At 45.3% G+C, this 26,307-nt stretch overlaps 1 protein-coding gene across 3 annotated transcripts in view; it reads left to right on the top strand.

Moving 5' to 3' along the window:
• nr2e1 (nuclear receptor subfamily 2, group E, member 1) overlaps positions 1–21,119 on the top strand; it is a 47,125-nt gene extending 26,006 nt beyond the window's left edge. For all 3 annotated transcript variants that reach the window (XM_078542529.1, XM_078542528.1, XM_078542530.1), the window contains 3 exons: positions 1,168–1,317; positions 5,826–5,931; positions 19,606–21,119. In XM_078542529.1, coding sequence (XP_078398655.1) covers positions 1,168–1,317; positions 5,826–5,931; positions 19,606–19,768 — 419 coding nt within the window. In that variant the 3' untranslated portion in view covers positions 19,769–21,119. The remainder of the gene's footprint in view (positions 1–1,167; positions 1,318–5,825; positions 5,932–19,605) is intronic.
• Positions 21,120–26,307: the final 5,188 nt, after the last annotated feature.

The following is a 26,307-nucleotide window of genomic DNA, read 5'->3' on the forward strand; positions in this document are numbered from 1 at the left end:
GGAATCTTCCACCGCTCAGTTAGACATTCGGTGCCGGTTTCTGGAGCAGGGAAATTTCTTGCGTGTCAATTAATCCCGGGTCTTAATCTGGCGGGTCGAAATCACACTGTCATGCTGAAGAGATAGTTCTGAATTTTAAACCATTCTCCCTCAATAGCACAAGGAACACATCATTACTCGACTTTTTTTTTGCCAGATGTTGCGGGTAGTCTCCACCCTTTTGGTTATAAATGGTGTAAAGACGCGCATCTGTACACGTACATCTGTACACGCACATCTGTACGCGTACATCTGTACACGCGCATCTGCCTGATTCCCAGGTGACCTCCGGAATAACAGCAAAGTACTGCGGATGCTGGAAATCTGAAACAAAAACAGAAAATGCTGGAAAAACTGAAGAAGGCTCATGCGGACTCGAAACGTTAACTTCGTTTTTCTCTCCCCACAGATGCTGTCGGCCCTGCTGAGCTTTTCCAGCATGTTCTGTTTTTGTTTCCGAAATAACAGCGTCCTTTCACCCCTGTTGACTCGACTTGTAGAACTGCCGCCCCTGTACCACGGGAATGTTGAGTGAACGGTTCTCTTGATGCCTTGCAACACTTAACCACAAGCGTGTATCATTTTTACCCACTCGGCCAGTCTGATCGTCCATGTGAGATTATTCTGATATCGGTCACTAGCTCCGGTGCGACTTTGCAGAGTCAGGCTAGCGAGACAAGATCCACCGCACACCCCAGCAAAGGACAGCCGGCATCCTACTTGAAGGCAAAACTGAAACCTCACCACGTCCTGGCCATTTCCACCACCTACATAACATAACGCGAATGCACCAGCGACAGACAGGTCTTTCAGGACTTTGTTATAGCCACTATTTTGTTTTAAACGTCGAGTTATTGCCAAAATTGCAAACGGTACAAAATAATATTTACTCACAACCTGGGACCGTGCAGATAGAGGAAACAGTTTCGAAGATGGTTTGATTTGACAATATCGGGATAAAGGTCGCCGCGTTCCCCTGAATTGGGTGAACTCCTGCTGTCTGCAAACGAATCCAGCCGCTGACCTGTTCACAAAGAGGGGCCGAAGCGTCCGTGGCGGGAACAGTTGGATAGTCAACGTTTAGATTTAGTGACTTGATGCGTTTCTCCTGTTTGTTTTTTCTCAAAGGGATGAACAGTGACAACACAGAGTCCCAGAAGCTGAACAAGATCATTGCGGAAATCCATGCTTTGCAGGAGGTGGTCGCGCGGTTCCGGCAGCTCCGTGTGGACGCCACTGAATTCGCCTGTTTGAAATGCATCGTGACTTTTAAAGCTGGTTAGTCGGCAGCCTGTTCCTCGGTGTAAACTTTCAGACAGACACATGTTAACCTTGATGGCGTGTTCGCATTTTAAACCCGCGAACAAGGTTGCAGGAGTGGCCCAGCCTGAGTCGGGAACAGTATTTTCACATTGGGACTTAAACTGGGACTCAGGTTCATGGCACTGGGATGGGTTCATGGCTCTGGGATGGGTTGATGGCACTGGGACTCGGGTTCATGGCTCTGGGATGGGTTGATGGCAGTGGGACTCGGGTTCATGGCACTGGGATGGGTTCATGGCTCTGGGATGGGTTGATGGCAGTGGGACTCGGGTTCATGGCGCTGGGACTCGGGTTCATGGCGCTGGGACTCGGTTCATGGCAGTGGGACTCGATTCATGGCAGTGGGACTCGGTTGATGGCAGTGGGACTCGGTTGATGGCAGTGGGACTCGGTTGATGGCACGGACTCGGTTGATGGCACTGGGACTCGGGTTCATGCATGGGACTCGGGTTCATGGCACTGGGACTCGGTTGATGGCACTGGGACTCGGTTGATGGCACTGGGACTCGGTTGATGGCAGTGGGACTCGGTTGATGGCACGGACTCGGTTGATGGCACTGGGACTCGGGTTCATGCATGGGACTCGGGTTCATGGCACTGGGACTCGGTTGATGGCACTGGGACTCGGTTGATGGCATTGGGACTCGGTTGATGGCACGGACTCGGTTGATGGCAGTGGGACTCGGTTGATGGCACGGACTCGGTTGATGGCACTGGGACTCGGGTTCATGCATGGGACTCGGGTTCATGCATGGGACTCGGGTTCATGCATGGGACTCGGGTTCAAGCATGGGACTAGGGTTCATGGCACTGGGACTCGGTTGATGGCACTGGGACTCGGGTTCATGGCACGGGGATGGGTCCATGGCACTGGGACGTGGGTTCATGGCACTGGGATGGGTCCATGGCACTGGGACTCAGGTTCATGGCACTGGGATGGGTTCATGGTACTGGGACTCAGGTTCATGGCACTGGAATGGGTCCATGGCACTGGGACTCGGTTGATGGCACTGGGACTCGGGTTCATGGCACTGGGACTCAAGTTCTTGGCACTGGGACTCAGGTTCATGGCACTGGGACTTGTGTGCATGGCACTGGGACTCAGTTCATGGCGCTGGGACTCAGGTTCATGGCACTGGGACTCAGGTTCATGGTACTGGGACTCGGTTGATGGCACTGGGACTCGGGTTCATGGCACGGGGATGGGTCCATGGCACTGGGACGTGGGTTCATGGCACTGGGATGGGTCCATGGCACTGGGACTCGGTTCATGGCACTGGGATGGGTTCATGGTACTGGGACTCAGGTTCATGGCACTGGGATGGGTCCATGGCACTGGGACTCGGTTGATGGCACTGGGACTCGGGTTCATGGCACTGGGACTCAGGTTCATGGCGCTGGGACTCAGGTTCATGGCACTGGGACTTGTGTGCATGGCACTGGGACTCAGTTCATGGCGCTGGGACTCAGGTTCATGGCACTGGGACTCAGGTTCATGGCTCTGGGACTCGGGTCCATGGCACTGGGACTCGGGTCCATGGCTCTGGGACTCGGGTCCATGGCACTGGGACTCGGGTCCATGGCACTGGGACTCGGGTTCATGGCACTGGGACTCGGTTCATGGCACTGGGACTCGGTTCATGGCACTGGGACTCGGTTGATGGCACTGGGACTCGGGTTCATGGTACTGGGACTCGGGTTCATGGTACTGGGACTCGGGTCCATGGCACTGGGACTCGGGTCCATGGCACTGGGACTCGGGTCCATGGCACTGGGACTCGGGTCCATGGCACTGGGACTCGGGTCCATGGCAGTGGGACTCGGGTTCATGGCAGTGGGACTCGGGTTCATGGCACTGGGACTCGGGTTCATGGCAGTGGGACTCAATTCATGGCACTGGGACGGGTTAATGGCACTGGGATTCAGTTAATAGCACTGGGATTCGGTTAATGGCACTGGGATTCGGTTAATGGCACTGGGACTTGGGTTCATGGCACTGGGACTCGGGGTCATGGCACTGGGACTCTGTTCATGGCACTGGGGCACGAGTTCATGGCACGGGAACTCGGTTCATGGCACTGGGACTCGGGTTCATGGCACTGGGATGGGTTCATGGCACTGAGGTTCGGTTCATGGCACTGGGGTGGGTTCATGGCACTGGGACTCAGGCTCATGGCGCTTTGGGAGCTGATGTTGGAACTCAATTTAGCATGGGGATTAATTTCTGGCAAGGAATGGGCCTATGGGAATGTACTGGGATCTTTGGCACAGCAATTTGTTTTGGGATTGGGGTGGTCTTTGGTACTGAGCTTTATTTGAGAAGGGGATTGGGGTCTTTGGGTTGAGGTTGGAATCTCGGGCACAGGGATGGTTTTGGAATATGGGCGTCAGATCCCCCAGCTGCAGGAACAGTGAAAGCACAAAGTGTAGCTGCTCATACTGATTTCAGAAAGCTTGGAGTCAGCGATGGTTCTCAAGAAATGTGCTGGGCTCCAGTACTTCTGCTATGGGCCGCCACTGAATTATGAGGCCCTTTGCAATCCGGAGAGCACAACAAAATCCTCCTGTTTGTGGAACAAAACACCCTAGAACTGAAAAAACTGAGAGCAAAAAGGGGGCACGTGCAGTACATTTATAGCAGATTCACATATTTGAACCTTAGCATCAACATTCTTGGCGCAGTCTGAATGCATTGAAAACAGACTGACTTAGGATCTCCCAATATTAGGAAGTTGTATAACTAAAACATAACCTCCTTTTGTTTTGAATTCCCCTCACAATAAATGATAACATTCTATTAACTTTCCTAATTACTTGCTGTACCTGCATGCTAGACTTTTGTGATTCATGCACTAGGACACCTAAATCCCTCACATCTCAGAGCTCTGCAATTTCTCACCATTTAGATAATATGCTCCTTTTTTATTCTTCCTACCAAAATGGACAATTTCACATGTTCCCAAGTTGTACTCCATTTACCAGCTCTTTGCCCACTCACTTAACATATCTATTTCCATTTGTAGCCTCCTTGTGTCCTCTTCACATCTTACTATCCTACCTATCTTTATATCATTAGCAAATTTAGCAACCATAACTTCGGTCGCTTCATCCAAGTCATTTATATAAGTTGTAAAAATTTGAGGCCCCAGCACTAATCCCTGTGGCACACGACTCGTGACATCTTGACAACCAGAAATGAGACTTTTATGGTTGTCCTCTGCTTCCTGTTAGCTAGCCAACCTTCTATCGATGCCAATATGTTACCCCTTACACTATGACCTTTTATTTTCCACAATAATCTTTGATGTGGCACCATATCAAATGCCTCCTGGAAATCTAAGTATAGTACATCCACCAGTTCCCCTTCATCCACAGCATTTGTTACTTCTTCAAAGAACTCCAATAAATTGGTTAGACATGTTTTCCCTTTCACAAAACCATGTTGACTCTGCCTGATTACCTTGAATTTTTCCAAGTACCCTACTATAATGTCTTTAATAATATTTTCTAAAATTTTCCCTATGACAGATGTTAAGCTAAGTGGCCTATAGTTTCTTGCTTTCTGTCTCTCTCCCTTTTTGAATAAAGGAGTTACATTTGCTATTTTCCCATCTAATGGAACCTTCCCCAAATGCTGTGAATTTTCAAAAATTAAAACCAAAGTAGCAACTATGTCACTAGCCACTTCTTTTAAGACCCGAGGATGAAGTGCATCAGGACCTGGGGGTTTGTCAGCCCACAGCTCCAACAATTTTTTCAGTATTACTTCCCTGATGATTGTAATTTTCCCTGAGTTCCTCCCTTCCTTCCATTTCCTGATTCACAGCTATTTCTGCCATGTTACTTGTATCCTCTATTGTGAAGACCGGTGCAAATTCTCTGTTCAATCAAGCTGCCATCTCCTTATTTTACATTATTAATTCCCAGATTTACTTTCTATAGGACCAATGCTTGTTCACATGCTTGACAAACTTTGTTAACTTTGCTTTTTTAAATATCTATAGAAGCTCTTAATATCTGTCTTGATATTTCTAGCTAGCTTTCTCTCATACTCTAATTTTTTTTTCCTTATCAACCTTTTTGGTCATTCTTCGCTGTTTTTTTATATTCTGTCCAATCTTCTGACCTGCCACCAATCTTTGCGCAATTATATACTTTTTGTTGAAGCTTGATACTATCTTTAATTTTTTTAGTTAAACACAGGTGGTGGAATTTTTCTTTATTGTTGGAATCTATCTCTTCTGTGTATTCTGAAATATCCCCTTAAATGTCCACCACTGCAGCTCTATTTATCTATCCCTTAACCTAATTCACCAGTTCATTTTAGCTAGCTGTGCTTTCATGCCCCCATAATTGCCCTTGCTTAAGTTTTTAAAAATTTAAATTTGGAGCAGGTATCTTATGAAGGTAACTCTGCAATAACTCATACTGACAGAACACCTGTTTTTCTCTTTTGTTCTTAGTTCCTACTCAGAGTGGCTCAGAGCTGAGAAATTTCCGCAATGCTTCAGCAATCGCAGCGCTGCAGGATGAAGCTCAGCTCACTCTCAACAGCTACATCCACACCAGGTAAAGGAGAGCAGGCTCTCGCACGCTGGAGGGAATGTATAATGCATCTGCGGCGGGATGCTGCAATGTGCTCATTTACAGGTTGATTCACTACAGATGATCTTCAGAATTGCTGATTTTCTCAAGCGATCACACCATAAAATATCCGGTCTGTGTCAAAGTAGCTGAAAAATTGCATTTTTAAACTGTGCTGAGAAACCGTCCATCCCTTCCTCTGCTATGAATGCGTACACTCAAATGCTTGTTTCTGATGAGTCCCTTTCCACTTAAAGGGCTATCTATAAAGAACCACTAAGTACATAGATCTTTAAAATGACTGAACAAGTTGATGAAGCTATTAAAAACTTATACCAGATCCGTGGCTTAATAAAAGCATAAAGTACAAAAACAAGAAAATAATGGTAGACCTTTACGCCACTGGTTTGGCCTCAGCTAGATTATACAAACATATAAATCAGGAGTAGGATTAGGCCATTGGCCCCTCGAGCCTGCTCTGCCATTCAATAAGATCATGGCTGATCTGAATGTAACCTCAACCCCACATTCCTGCCTACCTCTGTTAACCTTTCACCCCCTTGTTAATCAAGAATCTATCTAGCACTGCTTTAAAATATTCATTGACCCTGCCTTCACTACTCTCTGGGGAAGAGAGTTCCAACAATTCACCACTTTCAGAGAGAAAACTTTCTCTTCATTTTCATCTTAAATGGGAGACTCCTTATTGTTAAACTGTGTTCCCCTAGTTCTAGTCTCTCCCACAAGGGGAAACACCCTTTCAGCATCCACCCTGTCAAGTCCCCTCAGGATCTTATATGTTTTAATAAGATCACCTCTCAATCTTCTAAACTCCAATGGCTACAGGCCGAGCCTATCCAACCTGTCCTTGTAAGATAACCTCCCCCACCCCCCGTCACCACCCCCCTCCAATTCCCAGGTATCAATTGAGTGAAACTTCTCCAAACTGCTCCTAATGCATTTATATTCTTTCTTAAATAAGAAGACCATAACTGTACAAGAAGTCTCGATGTGATCTCAATGACTCTAGTAAAACATCCCTACTTCTATATCCCAATCCCCTTGCAATAAATGATAACATTCCATTTGCCTTCTTAATCACTTGCTGTACCTGCATACTAACTTATTGCGATTAGTATACCAGGACATTCAGATCTCTCTGTACCGCAGAGTTCTGCAATCTCTCTCCATTTACACAATATTTCTATTCTTCCTGCTAAAGTGGACAAGTTCACATTTTCCCTCATTATACTCCATCCGCCAAATTTTTGCTCATGATATATTGAGTCCATTGATCCAAGTAATTGATATAAATTGTAAGTAGTTGAGGCCCCAGCACTAATCCCTGTGGCACTCCACTCGTTACATCTTGCCAACCCGAAAAAGACCCATTTATCCCTACTCTCTGCTTCCTGTTAGCTAACCAATTCTGTGTCGATGCTAATATGTTACCCATTACACTATGAGCTCTTGTTTTGTGTAGTAACCTTTTGATGTGGCACCTTGTCAAATGCCTTCTGGAAATCTAAGTACAATGGTTCCCCTTTATCTGCATTGCTTGTTACTTCCTGAAAAAAACTTCAATAAATTAGTCAAACGTGATTTCCCTTTCACAAAACCATGTTGACCCTTCTTGATTGCTTGAGACTTTCTAAGTTCTCCGCTGTAACCTCCTTAATAATAGATTCCAGCAATTTCCCTATGACAGATGTTAAGGTTACTGGCCTGTAGTTTCCTGCTTTCTCCATACTTTCTTGAATAAAAGAATCATATTCACTATTTCCCAATCTAATGGGACCTTTCCAGAATCTACGGAATTTTGGAAAATTAAAACCAACACATTTACAATCTCAACAGCCACATCTTTTAAGACCCTAGGATGAAGTCCATCAGGACCTGGGGACTTGTCAGCTTTTAGTTCTAATCATTTTCTCAGCACCCTTTTCTCGGTGATTGTAATCCAGGCTTGTCCAACGTTTGTGCGCGAGGGGGCCACGTTTCCATTTTTTTCTCACTCAAGGGACCAATGAGCAAATTTTGGAAAAATAATGTTTGGGGCAACATTACACGTGAATTTTAAAATAAAAGTTGAAGAATGAAGAAGAGAAGCAACTTGCTGAGCAAAAAATAAAGCAAAGTCAAAGTATTAAAATGATCATTTAAAACAATGAGTAATTAATAAAGATGACCATTAGGATGTGAGAGGGTGGGTGTATGTATGTCTGGCTCACTCCCAGTCTTAGGGTGCTCACTCACCCTCACCCATTGTGTGAGTGGGTGTATGTGTTGGTGTGTGGGAGTAAGGGTGAGTGAGAAGCCTGAAACTGTGAGTGAGCTAGACACACACTCAAACATACTCACTCTCTCTCTTACTCACACACTCTTTATTTCATTCACAAACACGCACTCTCACTCATACTCACAGACCTTCTCTCTCTCTCTCTCTCACTCACACACAGTGGGCAGAATTTTTAGTTTGACGTGTGGGCACATGCCTGACCCACTCAAGCGTAAAATAGTGCGTGATGACATCGGGCAAGGGTCCTGGCTCTTGAGGCTCACGATATTTCGGTTGGCGGGTGTGTGCGAAAGTCGGAAGCACGCCTGCAAACAATCAAGAGGGCAATTAAGCCCATTAAAGTTCCAATTAGCTCTGATTTTTCCTGGTCCGTCCGATCTTACAGTTGGCAGATGGGAGAATCTGCCAGGCGGACTTTGCATTTTGATGAAACCTCATTTAAGGGTGGGATGAGGCTTCCATTATTAAATAAAAAAGTAAAAATGTATGGACAGAATTTTCATCATGTGCATCTTCAGGTGACTGATTCTGATGCATTCTGGACATTTTTTTCTGGGTTTTAAAATCTTTATTTATTGCTTTTAAATTCTGCAGCTCCCTGACGCAGCTCTCTGCCTTCAGGGAGCTTTCATTCCGCACTGACCTGCTTATGTCAGCGCCCACCCTCCTCCCGCCCCCACCACAGCAGCGCTGAGCATTTCAGCAAGTGCTTCATGCTGCCTGGCCGTTAATTGGCCAGCCAGTGTGAAATCGCACTTTTGGGCCAATCGTGGGCGGTGGTCTGTTCCCTGGCCATTCCTGGGCCCACCGATCGTGCCAGCACGCCAATCTAAAAATCCTGCCGTCTCTTTCACTCTCACACACACACACACACATTCACTCTCTCTCTCACACGCACACACACACACACTCTCTCTCACTCTCACACACACACACTCTCTCTCTCACACACACACACACACACTCTCACACTCACACACACACACACTTTCTCCCTCACACACACACACACTCTCTCTCTCACACACACACACACAGTCTCTCTCTCACACACACACTCTCTCTCTCACACACACACACTCTATCTCTCTCCCACACACACACACTCTATCTCTCTCACACACACACGCACACTCTCTCGCTCTCACACACTCTCTCTCTCACTCTCACACACACTCTCTCTCTCACTTGCACATGCTCTCTTGCTCACACATACTCTCTCACTCTCACACACACACTTGCTTTCTCTCACACACACACTCTCACACACTGTCACTCACACATACTCTCACACTCTCACTCATGTGCACACTCTCTCACACACACTCTCTCTCTCACTTGCACATGCTCTCTTGCTCACACATACTCTCTCACTCTCACGCACACACTTGCTTTCTCTCACACACACACTCTCACACACTGTCACTCACACATACTCTCACACTCTCACTCATGTGCACACTCTCTCACACACACACTCTCTCTCACATGCACTCTCTCTTATTCACATACATATTCTCTCCCTCTCACTCACACACATGCACACACACACATACTCACTCAAACACACTCTCACTCACTCACATGCATACTCACTCTCTTACCCGCACACACACACACTCTCACTCACACACTCTCTCACTCACACACACTCTCTCACTCATGCAAACACTCTTTCGTGCACACACTCTCTCTCATTCACACACACACTCACACACACACCCACACAAACTCTCTCTCTCTCTCACTCACTCTCTCTCCCTCGCTCTTGTACATACTCTCTCACTCACACATGCTATCATACATGCACACACACACAGACTCTCTCTCTCACACACACACACACATACATTCTCACTCACACACTCTCTCACTCACAAACACTCTCTCCCTCACTCACGTACATACGCTCTCACTCACACACGCTCTCATACACACACGCACAGACTCTCACAAACACACACACAGACTCTGTCTCTCACACACACATACACACACATACACAGACTCTCACACACATACACACACACACATACACACAAACATACAGGCACTCACACACACACACATACACGCATACAGACACACACACAGACTCTCTCTCACACACACACACACACACAGACACACACACACACTCTGTCTCACACACCCTTCGCAGCATCTCTCCACCCTCTGCCTGGCAGCATCTCTCACCGTCCCGTGCAGCAGCGTCTCTTCTCCCCCCACCCTCCCAGTCCGGCAGCATTTCTCTCCCCCCCACTGCCCCCCAGCCTGGCAACAATTTTCTCCCCTCCTTGGCCGCCAGGCAGTGTTTCTTTCCCCACCCCCTGACCCAGCCAGGCAGCTTTCCTCCACCCACCCCCAGCCCTGCACCATTTCTTCCCCTCCCCCAGCCCAGCAGCATTCCTCTCCTGCCCCCAGCCTGGCATCATTTCTAACCCCCCTGGACTGGCAGACTCTCTCTTTCTCCCCCTCAAACCACCACCAGTCCTGGGAGCATTTCCCATCCCCGCCCAGCCTGGGAGCTTTTCTCCACCGACACCCAACCTGGCAGTGTTCCTCTCCCACCCCCAGCCCAGCATCATTTTTAATGCAACCACTTCGACCTCACTTACCCATCTTCCCGGCATTTTGAACAGTGGCTTTACAGGCCAGGGTAGAGAGACATGGTGGGCCGCACCAGGCCTGTGGACTTGGGGGTTCGACCAGCCTGTTGCAATTGTCTTATGTTCCTCTCTCCCTTTCACCCCTGATTCAAAATTATTTCAGGGATATTATTTGCATCCTCTACAGCGAAGACAAACACAAAATATCTGTTCAATTCATCCACCATTTCCTTATTTTCCATGATTAACTCCCCAACCTCACTCTCCAGCAGACCAGCGCTTACTTTACTTGCTCTTTTCCTTTTTAAATACCTGTAGAAGCTTTTACCATCCATTTTTATATTTCTAGCTAGCTTTGTCTCATACTCTAATTTCTCCCGCCCTATTAACCTTGTCCAATCTTCTGACCTGTCACTCCTCTTTGTGAAATTATACACTTTTTCTTTCAGTTTGATACTATCTTTAACTTCTTTAATTAGCCACAGAAGTTGGGCTGAAATTTACATCTTGCGGGCGGGCGTGCCCGACCCAAGTGGACGTAAAATTGCGCGCGAAGACGCGGGAGAGCGTCCTGATGTCATCGCGCACTCGTGCGATACTTCATTCAGCAGCCGCACAAAAAAGTCAGAAGCGCACCCACCAACAATTAAGCGGGCAATGAAGCCCATTACCCGCACAATTGTCTCTGATTTTTCGTGGTCTATCCAACCTCACAGTTGACGGACGTGCAAATCGGCCAGGCAGCCTTTGCATTTTTCATCAAACCTCGTCCAAGGGTGGGGTGAAATTTCCGTGATGAAATAAGATAAAAATAAATACCGGTGGACATCATTTTTATCAGCTATATTGATTGATTGTGATGCATGGACATTTTTTTGCGGCTTTTTAAACCTTTATTTTAGCATTTGACAGTCTGCAGCTCCCTGAAGCAGATGCCTGCCTTCAGGGAGCTCTCTCACAGAGCTCAGCCACGCCCGCAGTAACGTCATCACCCACCCCCTTCCCACCCCCACCCCAGCAGCGCTGAGCTTTTCAGTGGCGCCTCACGCTGACTGGCCGTTAATTGGCCAGCCAGCGAGAAATTGCAGTCAGGGGCCGATCGTGGTTGGGGTCCCCTTTCCCGACCGCGGGTGCCCAGCAAAGGTAAAATTCAGGCCGCTGTGTCCTTCTCTTAGAGTCTTTCTTTCTCACTGGATTATACCTTTTCTGAGTATTCTAAAATATCTCCTTAAACATCTGCCACTAGATCTCTATGACCTGTCCCTTAACTTAATTTCCCAATTCACTTCAGCCAGCTCTGTCTTCATGCCCTCTTAATTGCCCTTATTTAAGTTTAAAACTCTAGCCTTAGATCCACTCATCTGTCCTCAAACTGAATGTGAAATTCAATCATGTTATGATCACTGCTACCTAGAGGCACTTTCACTGAGGTCTTCAATTAATCCTGTCTTATTACACATGAGTATAGCCTGTGCTCTGGTTGGTGCTAAAACATGCTGCTGTAAGAAACTGTCCTGAAAACACTCCATGAATTCATCATCCAGGCTACCTTTGCCAATCTGATTTGTCCAATCTATATTTAGATTAAAGTCACCCAAGATGATCACTGTACCTTTTTTACAAGCCCCCATTATTTCTTCTTGTGTACCCTGTCTGACAATGTGGTCACTGTTAGGGGGCCTATAAACTGCTCCAACAAATGACTTCTTACCTTTACTATTTCTCATCTCTACCCAAACTGATTCTACATCTTGATCTCCAAAACTAAGGTCATCCGTATATTGTACCAATGTCATCCTGAATTAACAGAGCTACCCCTCCACCTTTTCCTGGCTTCCTGTCTTTCCTAAATGTCATGTGCCCTTGAATATTCAGGTACAGCCTTTGTCATCTTGCAGCCATGTCTCTGTAATGGCAATCAGATCGTACATATTTATTTCTATTTGTGCTGTCAATTCATCTGTTTTGTTACAAATGCTACATGCATTCAGATATAGAGCCTTTAGGTCTGTCTTTTTACTTTTTTTCTCTCTCCAGCCTTATCTGCTGGTGCACACTTAGGTTTCTACACTCTGGCCCTTCCTGCCACATTCTGCTAATCATTTCCCTTATTCCTACCTTGCTCTTTTGCCTTGTCTTCTCCATTTAACATCTTGATCCCTTGCCCCCACTATTTAGTTTAAAGCCCCCTCTCCACTGCCCTGGTTATATGACTCACCAGAATGGTTCAGGTGAAGACCATCCCAACTGTCCAGCTCCCACTTTCCCCTGTACTAGTGCCAGTACCCCTTGAATTGAAACCCATTTCTCCCACACCAATCTTTCAGCCTCACATTTTAACTTTCAAATCTGATTTACCCTACGCAGATTGGCTCATGGTTCAGGTAGCAATACAAAGATTATTACCTTTGAGTTTCTGCTTCTTAATATCACCCCTAGCTGCTCATACTCCTTGACATTCAATGGCATTACCATTGCTGAATCCTCCACTATCAATATCCTGGGGGTTTGCATTGACCAGAAACTGAACAGGACTAGCCGTATAAATACTGTGGCTACAAGAGCAGGTCAGAGGTTGGGAATTCTGTGGAGAGTAACTGACCGCCTGACTCCTCAAAGTCTGTCCACAATCTACAAGGCACAAGTCAGGAGTGTGATGGGACGCTCTCCACTTGCCTGGAGAAATGCAGCTCCAACAATACTCAATAAGCTAGACACCATCCAGGACAAAGCAACCCAGTTGACTGGCATCCCATCCACCACATTAAACATTCACTCCCTCCAGCACCAAAGTAAAGTGCAGCAGTATGTACCATCTACAAGATGCACTGCAGCAACTCACCAAGGCTACTTTGACAGCACCTTCCAAACCCATCACCTCTGCCGCCTAGAAGGACAAGGGCAGCAGATGCATGGAAACAACATGACCTGCAAGTTCCCCTCCAAGCAACACACTATCCTGAGTTGGCACTGTATCACCACCCCTTCTCTGTCACTGGATCCCCTCTCCCTAACAGCACTGTGAGTGTACTTACACCACATGGACTGCAGCAGTTCAAGAAGACAGCTCACCACCACCTTCCCAAGGGCAATTAGGGATTGACAATAAATGCTGGCCCAGCCAGCGATGCCCATATCCCGTCAAAGAATTTTAAAAATGGCTTCAGCAGAACCTCTTTCCTAGTTCTACCCATGTCATTTGTACCTACATGGATCATGACCACTGGATCCTTCCCTTCCCACAGCAGGTTCCTCTCCAGCTCAGAGCAGATGTCCCAAACCCTGGCACCAGGCAGGCAACACCGCTGTCTGGAGTCCCACTCTTGGCTGCAGAGAACTATGCCTATTCCCCTGACTGTACTGGCTCCAACTACTGCTACATTCCTATGAACTCCCTCTGCTCAAATGGCATCATGTACCATGGTGCCATGGTCAGTTTGCTCATCCATCCTGCAGCCCCCACTTTCATACAGGCTGCAAGAACCTCAAACCTGTTGGACAAAGGCTGAGGCTCCTCCACCTCTACCACCTGGCTCCCCAAGCTGTCACAGTCACATCCTCCTGTCCCTGACCACTGACCAAATCAGAAGACCCTATCCTAAGGGGTGTGACTGCCTCCTGATACAAAGTGTCCAGGTAACTTTCCCCTTCCCTGATGCATGATAGTATCTGAATCCCTGTCTCCAACTCAATGACTCTGAGCCGAAATTCCTCAAGCCACAGACAATTACCACAGAGGTGCTTGCCCTGGCTCACCCAGGTGTCCAAAAATCCTCACCTTTTGAAGCCACAACACATCACCTGCCCTGCCATCTTTATTATGTGCTAATTTAGTCTTATCCAATTTATAATTAATAAACACTGCTATCCCCAAAAACCTTTACTACTAATAATAAACCTTACTACAACTAATAAACCTTACAATTACTAATAAATTACATGGGGTCGAAGATAAACAAAATATTTACCAACCGACCACTTATCTGTTTTTCGATGATGTCACACTTTGATTTAGACTTTGATTATTGTGTCCAATCCTGGGAAAACACTTCCAAAAGATGGCCAAGCTTTTCAGAGGGTGCAGAGATTTACCAGAATGGTACCAGGGATGAGATAATTTAGTTATGTGGAGAGTGTAGAGAAACTGGATTGTTCTACTTAGAGCAGAGGAGGTTAAGGGAAAGTTTCAAGAGATATTCAAAATTATGGGGGACTTTGATAGGGTAAATAGGTAGAAGCTTCTTCCACTTTCAGGAGAATCAGCAACCAGAGGACACTAATTTAAGACGATTGGTTAAAAAAAAAGCTAGGGAGAATTTGAGATATTTTTATTAATTTAAAGAGTTGTCATGCTCTGGAGTACACTGAAAGAGTGGTGGAAACAGATTCAAGAATAACTTTCAAAAGGGAAGTTAGCAAATACTACAACAATAACAATGGCTTGCATTTATGTAGCAGCTTTAGCATAGTAAAACATCCCAAGGTGCTTCTCAGGAACATTATTAAACAAAATTTAACACTGGGCCACATATGGAAGCAATGTGCTTGACTCTTATCTGCCCCCTGAAATGGCCTAGCAATCCACTCAGTTGTACCAAACCACTACAGAAAAATGCACAGGTGATGTACTTACACCACAAGTGTTGTAGTGTTTCAAGAAGATGGCTCATCACCACCTTTGTTTAAATTCATTTCCAGGATGTGGGCATCACTGGCTAGGCCGGCATTTATTGCCCATCCCTAATTGCCCTTGAGAAGGTGGTGGTGAGCTGCCTTTTTGAACCGCTGCAGTCCATGTGGTGCAGGAAAACCCACAGTGCTGTTAGGGGGGGGAGTTCCATGGTTTTGATCCAACAACAGTGAAGGAATGGCGGTACAGTTCCAGGTCAGGGTGGTGTGCGGTATGGAGGGGAGCTTGGAGGTGGTGGCATTCCTATGCATCTGCTGCCCTTGTCCTTCTATATGGTAGAGGTCGCGGGTTTGGAAGGTGCTGTTGAACGAGCCTTGGTGAGTTGCTGTAGTGTATCCTATAGATGGTACACACTGTTGGCACTTTACTTTGGTGGTGGAGGGAATGGCTGCTCAACCTGGTGGATGGAGTGCCACTCAAGTGGGCTGCTTTGTCCTGGAAGGTGTCAAGCTTCTTGAGTGTTGTTGGAGCTGCATTGATCCAGGCAACTGGAGGTTAATCCTTCATACTCCTGACTTGTGGCTTGTAGAAGTTGGACAGGTTTTGGTGAGTCTGGAGGTGAGTTACTCTCCACAGAATTCCTAACCTCTGACCTGCTCCTGTAACCACAGAATTTATATGGCTGGCCCATTCAGATTCTGGTCAATGCTAACACCCAGGATGTTGATAGTGGGGGGATTCAGCAATGGTAATGCTATTGAATGTGAAGGAGAAATGGTTAGATTCTCCATTGTTGGAAATGGTCATTACCTGGCACTTGTGTGGCACAAATGATACTTGTCACTTATCAGCCCAAGCCTGAATATTGTCCAGGTCTTGCTACATTTGGACATGGACTGCTTCAGTATCTGAGGAGTCATAAATAGCACTGAACATTGTGCAATCATCAGTGGACATCCCCACTTCTGACCTTATGATGGAGGGAAAGTCATTGATGAAACAGTTGAAGATGGTTGGGCCTAGGATGCTACCCCGAGGAACTCCTGCAGCGATGTCCCAGGACTGAGATGATTAACCTCCAACAACCACGACCATCTTCCTTTTTGCTAGGCATGACTCCATGCACTGGATTCCCATTGACTCCAGTTTTGCTTGGGCTCCTTGATGCCACACTCGGTCAAGTGTTGCCTTGATGTCAAGGGCAGTGACTCTCACCTCACCTCTGGAGGTCAGGTCTTTCGTTCATGTTTGAACCAAGGCTGTAATGAGGTCAGGAGCTGAGTGGCCCTGGCAGAAACCAAACTTAGTGTCAGCGGGCAAAGGCAATTTGGAATGGGCAATAAATGCTGGTCTTGCCAGCAATAGTCACACCCAAGAACAAATTTTTAAAAAAGGCTGGATAACTTTTTTTAAAATGCTACAATCTAGGATCCCATGACATTTTAAAAGTTTTATTGCCTAACATTTTTAAGTATCAGAAAGTCTTAAATGTCCCCAGTCCCCTGATTTTACAGTTTTAGTATTTAACGTTTACGTCCCCTCCTTATCCTTCCTCCCAAAATATGTCACCTTAAATTTCATCCAATGTTTTCTGTCCAAGGTACTAACCTGTTGGTATCCTCCTGAAAAAACATACGGTGTTCTTTATCAATGCTACCTATTTTTGTATCAACAGTAAGTTTCAATATTGCGGCTCCTATGCTCAAGTTCAGATCGTTTATATATTGAGAAGAACAATAGATCCAACATTGCCCCCGAGCAACATGAATACTTAATCCCTCCAGTCCCAAAACAAATGTTAAGCCTACTCTCCCTTTGCTGTTTTCTAGACAACTTCATATCCATGCTGCTACATTCCTTTAAAACTAGTGCTGTCATTTTATTAGCAGCTCTCTTATGGGACATTGTACCAAAAGCCATTTGAGAATCTATACATACAACATCCATTGCATTTCCTTTATCAGTCAATTTGTTATTTCATCAAAGGATTCCTAAATTTGTCAGGCATGACTTGCCTCTTACAAATCCATGACAATTACCATTAATTAATTTATGCCTTTCTGTGGGAGTATTAATTTTATATTTTCTGTCTCTAGTGATTAAACCATTATTTGGACAGCAACTTAATGGCTCTGCTATTCCTATTTACATCTTCTCTAGACCCATCCTTTGTTTCTTTACTTGTTACTATCCTCTTCTGCCTTGTACCATTAACCTGAATTAATTTAATCTCTCCTGCCTTCCACACTATCGTAGCCCTTCCCTTTTGTTTTGTCATCCCCTCCCCCATTTCTTTGACTCTGTCCTTACTTAAAACCTGCTGCATGTCTAACTTTTTCCAGTCCCGAGCTGTGCAAAAAATATGTAAAGGGACCACGCACTTAAAGAAATGGCCCAAAAAATATTAAAGAGAACGATATACCCAACTCTACATCTTCACCGTGAAGAACAAGATTTGAATATTGCAAGGTTCCTCTCCTCTATTTTTAAAAATCTTTTCAGTTGCTCCATATCAAGGTACCAGAGGGTACAAAGACAGTCAAAGGTTATAGGGAGCAGACAGGAAAGTGGAGTTAATGCCACAGTCAGATCAGCCATGATCTTATTGAATAGAGGAGGAGGCTCAAGGGGCCAATTGGCCTGCACCTGCTCCTATTTCCTATTATAAAAGAAATCTGAAACAAAAACAAAAATTGCTGGAAAAACTAAGCAGGTCTGACAGCATCTGTGGAGAGGAAGACAGAGTTAACGTTTTGAGTTCGTATGACTCAATGGTTCTGATGAAGTCATATGGACTTGAAACATTAACTCTGTCTTCCTCTCCACAGATGCTGTCAGACCTGCTGAGTTTTTCCAGCAATTTTTGTTTTTGTTCCTATTTCCTATGACTTGGGTTGGCTTCCTCCAACCATCTCTGGCAAAGCACCTTGAGCTGGCCCCAATTCTGGTTCATCGAAATGAGGTTTGCCAGCACCCAGGTGGGAAATTGTGGGCACAAACCTCGACCCAACCATCTTCAGCTGCTTCATCAATGACCTTCCTTCCATCATAAGGTCAGAAGTGGGGATGTTCGCTGATGATTGCACAATGTTCAGCACCATTCATGACTCCTCAGATACTGAAAGAGTCTATGTCCAAATGCAGCAAGACCTGAACAATATCGAGGCTTGACCCAACAAGTGGCAAGCAACATCTGTGCCACACAAGTGTCAGGCAATGACCATTCTCCAGCAAGAGAGAATCCAACCATTGCCCCTTGTTGTTCAATAGCATCACCATCACTGAATCCCCCACTATCAACATCCTGGGGGTTACCATTGACCAGAAACTGAACTGGACTAGCCATATAAATACTGTGGCTACAAGAGCAGGTCAGAGGCTAGGAATGCAGCAGCAAGTAACTCACCTTCTGACTCCCCAAAGCCTGTCCACCATCTACAAAGCACAAATCAGGAGTGAGATGGAATACTCCCCACTTGCCTTGATGAGTGCAGCTCCCACAACACTCAAGAAGTTTGACACTCTCCAGGACAAAGCAATCTGCTTGACTGGCACCACATCCACAAACATTCACTCCCTCCATGCACAGTAGCAGCAGTGTATACCATCTACAAGATGCACTGCAGGAATTCACCAAGGCTCCTTCGACAGCACCTTCAAAACCCATGACCACTACCACCTAGAAGGACAAGGGCAACAGATAGATGGGAACACCACCACCTGCAAGTTCCCCTCCAAGTCACTCACCATCCTGACTTGGAAATATATCGCCTTCACTGTTGCTGGGTCAAAAGCCTGGAACTCCCTTCCTAACAGTACCATGGGTGTACCTACACCACATGGACTGCAGCAGTTCATGAAGGCAGCTCACCACCACCTTCTGAAGAGCAACTAGGGATGGGAAATAAATGCTGGCCCAGCCAGCGAAGCCCACATCCCGTGAATGAATAAAAAAAAACTTGTGCCTTTTAATTCAGTGGCAAGGCCAGTCAGGACACCACCCACTCTGGCCCACTGTCAATCCCGTTACACAATGTCTGATGCTTCTTTCTATAACATACCACCCGGACAGGGTTCCTTGTGTTCAAAGTGCTAACACGTATCTCTTCCGTACATTCCAGGTACCCAGCACAACCGTGCCGTTTTGGAAAGTTACTGTTACTTCTGCCGGCTTTACGCTCGGTGAATCCCTCCACTATTGAAGAGGTGTTCTTCAAGAAAACCATTGGAAACGTCCCCATCACAAGACTGTTGTCAGACATGTACAAATCCAGCGATATTTAACTCGAAAACTTTTCACAAAGATAACCAATTTTACCGGTACCATAAGTGAAACCTTCTTACGCTTGTGCATTGTACTTGAGCTGGACTAACAGAATTCGTGGCTATTACTGTCGAAAAAAAAGACGTTTCATAAACCTACATAAAACGTGGCCAGGGGTTGTTAATATTTGTGTAGCACTCCATTCGCACCTGAAAATTGCCTGTCAGTTAAAATGATTTCTGTTTGAAGTTCGCCCTGATTAATGAGTTTAGTCTTGAATGATTTATTTTCTTTGAAACGAAGCAAATCACTATATGTTTGGCGCGCCTGACATTTCTGTGTGAGCGCATTAGAGAGTGAGGATTTTCTATCGCTAGCGTGCACGGCATGTTAAAATGGGTATCAGTTCCTCAGGTGATGGGTGACTTGTCGCACTGCCCATTGGAGCTGCGCTTTGCTCTGAACGGAATCCCAAAGGCGGCCGTGGGTGTGCTCTCAATGTGGCAAAACTTAACGCGTCTCACACGGCGCGTTTCCAATGCAGTACAAGCCAAATCACAAGGTGGCCTTCAAAACAGGTACTGTAACCAACCTGTTAGTTCTATAATGGTGAGCTCCGTGCTGTAAGAAAGCAACTGCCTAGTCAAAACGTGAAAAAGGTCCCTGCATGATTGTATGGTAGTGGTATTCCCCAGTATACTTACTCTTGCAGTTATTAGTAGATCATTTTAATTTTCCTTTTTTTTTAACATCTCAAAGATGCTTTACAGAAATGGGTGTATGCTCAACACGTGTAAATTAGACAAACCAAATGTGAAGTGTGAAGGATCCAGCCAGCTGGTTGCTGTTCAGTGGCTTAGTGCTGAAACCAAAGGGGATGACAGCTCGACTATCGATGGGCAAACCGCGAGTACAAATCCTGCAGCCAGATCCGGAAACCTTCTTGAGGTCAATTCTGCAGCTCTCAGACAAGATGGAAGACTTCCATTCTGGGCAGAAGCCCCACTGGAGAACGTTCGGCTAATCACAGACTCGTTTAGAAGTGCCTTTCTTTATTTTCTTGAGGTATTTGGCTAAACCACCAGAAATAGTTCGAACTTGGTAGGGAAGGAGATCCCACTTTTAGCGAGGGACAGCGAGGCGCCGGTTATCGGGAAAGTTCATTTCATCTTTCAACCAGGAGCGTGGGGTAAATGAATAACTTTGCAAACAGCACTGAGGAAATCAGCACTTGGACTTTTATTTTCTAACAGAACGTATGTTGACTCGTTCTGCTGTATAAAGATCAAATGTAACTGAGTTGTCAAAGCCAGGACTCTTGTAATTCATTTGGAATAGAGTTTAATTATACAATTAAATATCAGTGTTCAGATGTCGTAACGGATGTTCTGTTAAATTACTGAAAGTACTAATAACCGGGAGTCAGAAGACGGCTTTCTACTTCACTTTTCTGCTGTTATATTTTTAACACCAATACATGTTTTTCTCCCTGGGCTCCAAGGGAACGTTTTGACTAAAGAATTAGGTGTGACCCCTAAAATTACAACAATGAAAACCGCACACTGAGGGAACAATTTGCCGACATGAATCAGTGATTACATAGGTCCTGGAGTCCTGCACGACGATAGATTCGGCACAAATACTGCTCAAAATGACTGCTTCTGTATCACAGTCTGAACCAACACTTCCGACGTAGGCTGAACACACACCACATGAACACATTTTCTATACCTTTGTTTGATTCGTGGTTTGTTTTGTATCTTCACACATATTTTCCCCCTTTGGGGAATAGTGGGTAAGTGTTGGAAGGATTATTAACCTGTTGAATCACGTCATGAATCATTCTAGTTACATTCTTTCTTATACCTTCTCTAGTGCCTCTAAGTCCTTAAAATAAAGGGATCAAAGGGCATTCGGTAAGGTGCCACACAAAAGGTTAATACACACGGTAAGGGCTCATGGAGTTGGAGGGAGGGCGGGGTGATATATTGACATGGATAGAGAACTGGTTAACTGACAGGAAGCTGAGAGTACAGATAAATTGGGCATTTTTAAGTTGGCTGACTGTGAGTAGTGGAGTGCCACAAAGGTCAGTGTTGGGTCCTCAGATAGTTACAACCTATATTAATGATTTAGATATAGAGACAGAGAATAAGGTATCTAAGTATGCTGATGTTACAAAGCTAAGTGGGAATGCAAGCTTTGAGGAGGATTTGAAGAGGTTGCATAAAGATACAGACAGGTTAAGTGAGTGGTGGCTGATGGAGTATAGTATGGAGAAGTGTGAGGTTATTCATTTTGGCCATGAGAATAGAAAAGCAGAATATTTTTTTAAAAGGCGTGAAACTTGTAAATGTTGATATTCAGAGACACTTGGGTGTGCTTATACAAGGAACACAAAAAGTTAGCATACAGATATAGCAAGCAATTAAGAAAGCAAATTACATGTTGGCCTTTATTGTAAGGGAATGGAGTACAAGAATAAATAAGTCTTGCTACAATTGTAGGGGCTTTGGTGAGGCCACATCTGGAATACTATGTGCAATTCTGGTCTCCATACTGAAGGAAGGACGTACTTGCATTGGATTCAGTGCCATGAAGTTTCATTAATTGGTCCTTGGGATGAGATGGTTGTTCAATGATAAGCGGCTGAGTAAATTGGGTCTGTATTCTCTGGAGTTTAGAAGAATGAGAGGTGATCTGATTGAAACATTCAAGATTATGAAGGGGCTGGACAGGTTAGACACTCAGAGGCTGTTTCCCACAGCTGGAGAATCCAGAACAAAGGGGCACAGTTTCAGGGTAAGGGGCTTTTCATTTAGGATTGAGATGAGGAGAAATGTCTTCACTCAGAGGATTGTGAATCTTTGGAAATCTCCAACATATAGAGTTGTTGATGCTCCATCATTGAGTATATCCCAGGCTGAGATGGAAAAATGTTTGGTCTCCCAGGGAACCAAGGGATATGGGGAGCAGGCAGGAAAGTGGAGTTGAAGCCCAAGATTAGCCATGACCATATTGAATGGCATTCAGGTTCTATGGGCTATATGGTCCTCTCCTGCTCCTATTACTTATGGTCTTATGTTACACAAATACTAGAGTGTTCCAAGTGTGTGGTCTAAGGTTTTACATAAGTTTAACACAATTTCTTTGTTTTTCAATTATATCACACTCAAATGCACCCCAGAACTTTATTTGCTTTTTTAATGGCCCAAATCACTACTTTTAATGATTTTCCTTTTTGGATCCCCAGATCCCTCTGCTCCTCTACCCCTTATTTTCCAAGAAGAATGTGGCCTCTTTATTCTTCCTACTAGAATTTACCAGCTCACTTAATCTAGATTAATGTTTATTTGCCAATTACATGCTCATTCTACAAGTTTATTAATGATTTCTGTACTTTATCAGAGTCCTCTCTATATTGGCTATAACCCCCATTTTGGTGTTGCCTGCAAATTTTCAAATTCTACTTCTGATTCCAGCGTCCAGATCGTTTATGTAAATTGTAAATAACAGTGATCTCGGCACTGATCCTTGTGGAACACCAATCTGAGCACCTACCTTTAATCCCAACACTCTGCTTTCTATTTTTGCAGACAACTTTCTAACCAATCTGCTACTTGTCTCCTGACTCCACATGTTCTGATCTTAATCACGTGTCTACTATGCAGTACTTTATCGACGGCCTTTTATTGGGAGGGCACTGCGCTGCAGGAGGTGCTGCCTTTAAAATGAGATATTCAATGAGGCAGAGTCTATGGTGCTATTTCAAAGAGTAGGGAGTGCTCCTTGTTATCCTCAGCCATATTTATCGCACATCGATCATCACTAAAAACTGATTTTTCTTTTAACTAAAAACTGATTATGTGGTCATCATGACATCGCTGTCTATTCATTCCTGCTGCGCATAAATTGGCTGGGGTGTTCCCGACATTACAATAGTGACAACACTCCAAAAGGGCTTCATTGGCTGTAAAGCACTTCAGGAATTCTTGAGGTCATGAAATGCGCTATGTGAAAGAAAGTCTTTTTAGTCTTTCTGAAAGTTCCTTTTTGACTGTACCTGGGGCCAACTCTGTTTAATCCGCCACCAATCTTAGTCGATCTCTTTTCTGTGTGAAGTGCCTTAAGACGTTTTATTATGTTAAAGAAGCCATGCAAATGCAAATTGTTGTTAAACATCCTGGATAAGGCGGCAGCAACATATTGTGAATGTTTAGCTTTTTCTAATAATGGCATTTTACTCAAGAAACACGTCCGCAACCCAAAGGTTGAATTGTAGTGTGACTTACATCTAAAAATTCATATATAGGCTAAGTAATGAAGTATTTTTGGATCAATATTTGTTCGTCTATACATTATGCACTAGCTCGTGGTCTATTATTACACCGAGCAATGTGATTGTACCCTTCTTATTCCTTAGCTCTAGCCAAATCGATTCTATCCTTGAACCTTCTGACACATCCTCTTTCTCCAGTATTACAATACTCTCCTTAAACAAAAATGCCACCCCTCCTTTTTTCCCTTTCCAATCTTTTCTGAACACTTTGTAACCAGGAATATTTAACACTCAGGTCTGGCCTTCTTTAAGCCAGGTCTCCGTTATTGCCAGAGCATCATAATCCCACAAGGCAATCTGTGCCTGTAACTCCCCTATTTTATTAACTATACTCTGTGCATCTACCTTTGCTGCAGGAAGGAATGAGGAATGAAACTGCCAGACCACCCGGCATTGACCTAGGCACTGGAAACGACAATGGCAAACTCAGCCCTGTCGACCCTGCAAAGTCCTCCTTACTAACATCTGGGAGATTGTGCCAAAGTTAGGAGAGCTGTCTCACAGATGAGTCAAGCAACAGCCTAGCATTGTCATACCAACAGAATCATAACTTACAGATAAGGCTGAAGCATTTGCAACAATCTTCTGCCAGAAATGCCAAGTGCATGATCCATCTCAACCTCCTTCTGAGGTCCCCAGCATCACAGAAGCCAGTCTTCAGCCAATTTGATTCACTCCACATGATACCAAGAAATGGCTGAAGGATACTGCAAAGGCTATGGGCCCTGACAATTTTCCGGCAATAGTACTGGAGACTTGTGCTCCAGAATTTGTTGTACCCCTAGCTAAGCTGTACCAGTACAGCTACAACATTGACATCTACCCGGCTATGTGGAAAATTGCCCAGGTATGTCCTGTAGGGCAAAAACAGGACAAACTCAACCCAGCCAATTATTGCCCCTTTAATCTACTCTCGATCATCAGTAAGGTAATGGAAGGGTTCATCAACAGTGCTATCATGTGGCATTTGCTTAGTAATAACCTGCTCACTGACCCCCAGTTTGGGTTCCACCAGGGCCACTCAGCTCCTGACCTCATTACAGCTTTGGTTCAAACATGGACAAAACAGCTGAACTCCCGAGGTGAGGCAAGAGTGACTGCCCTTCACATCAAGGCAGCATTTGATTGACTGTAGCATCAAGAAGCCCTAGCAAACTGGAGTCAATGGGTTCAGGGGAAAACTCTCCACTGGTTGGAGTCATACCTAGCACAAAGGAAGATGATTGTGGTTGTTGGAGGTCAACGATCTCAGTTCCAGGGCATAACTGTAGGAGTTTCTCAGGGTAGTGTCCTCAGCCCAAACATCTTCAGCTGCTTCATCAATGACCTTCCTTCCATCATAAGGTCAGAAGTGGGGATGTTCACTGATGATTGCACAATGTTCAGCATCATTCATGATTCCTCAGATACTGAAACAGTCCATGTCCAAATGCAGCAAGACCTGGACAATATTCACACAAGTACCAGGCAATGACCATCTCCGACAAGAGAGAATCTAACCATTGCCCCTTGACACTCAGTAGAATTACCATCACTGAATCTCCCACTATCAACTCCCTGAGGGTTACCATTGACCAAAAAATAAACTGGACTAGCCACATAAATACTGTGGCTACAAGAGTAGTTTTTTCTTTAGTCATTCAAGGGATGTGGGCTTCGTTGGCTAGGCCAGCATTTATTGCCCATCCTTAATTGCCCTTGAGAAGGTGGTGGTGAGCTGCCTTCTTGAACTGCTGCAGTCCATATGACGTAGGTACACACATAGGGCAGAATTTTCTGCCTTCCAGGCAGGCGGGCCCAACCCAATCTCCAGCGGGCGGGGAGCCGATCCCTGCCGGAGAAACGGGCCCCGCCGCCATTTTAAGTGGGTGGGCCACCCGTGACACCCAGCGGGAAGTGGAGCGCATAGCTTCCTGTGCGGGCAGGGGGGGATTCCCCAAATGCGATTCCCCAGGTGCACTCTTTCACGCATGTGCACGAAAGAGCGCACATCCCCCTGAGGCAGCACTTTGCCTCAGGGAGATCTTTGACAGTTGTGACAACATTAAAAATAGAAAAAAACCCTTAACATGTCCCCCTCATGTGACAATGTCACATGAGATGGGACATGTTCATAAATTTCACTAAAATTTTATTAAACTTTTTAAGTCCCTACATGAAACCTCATCCCGCCGGTGGATGAGGTTTCATGTTTTTTCTATTCCCTGCCAGGGCTCCTGG

This window comes from Cetorhinus maximus, chromosome 5 (assembly GCF_964194155.1).
Source record: "Cetorhinus maximus chromosome 5, sCetMax3.hap1.1, whole genome shotgun sequence".
Classification (NCBI taxonomy): Eukaryota; Metazoa; Chordata; class Chondrichthyes; order Lamniformes; family Cetorhinidae; genus Cetorhinus; species Cetorhinus maximus.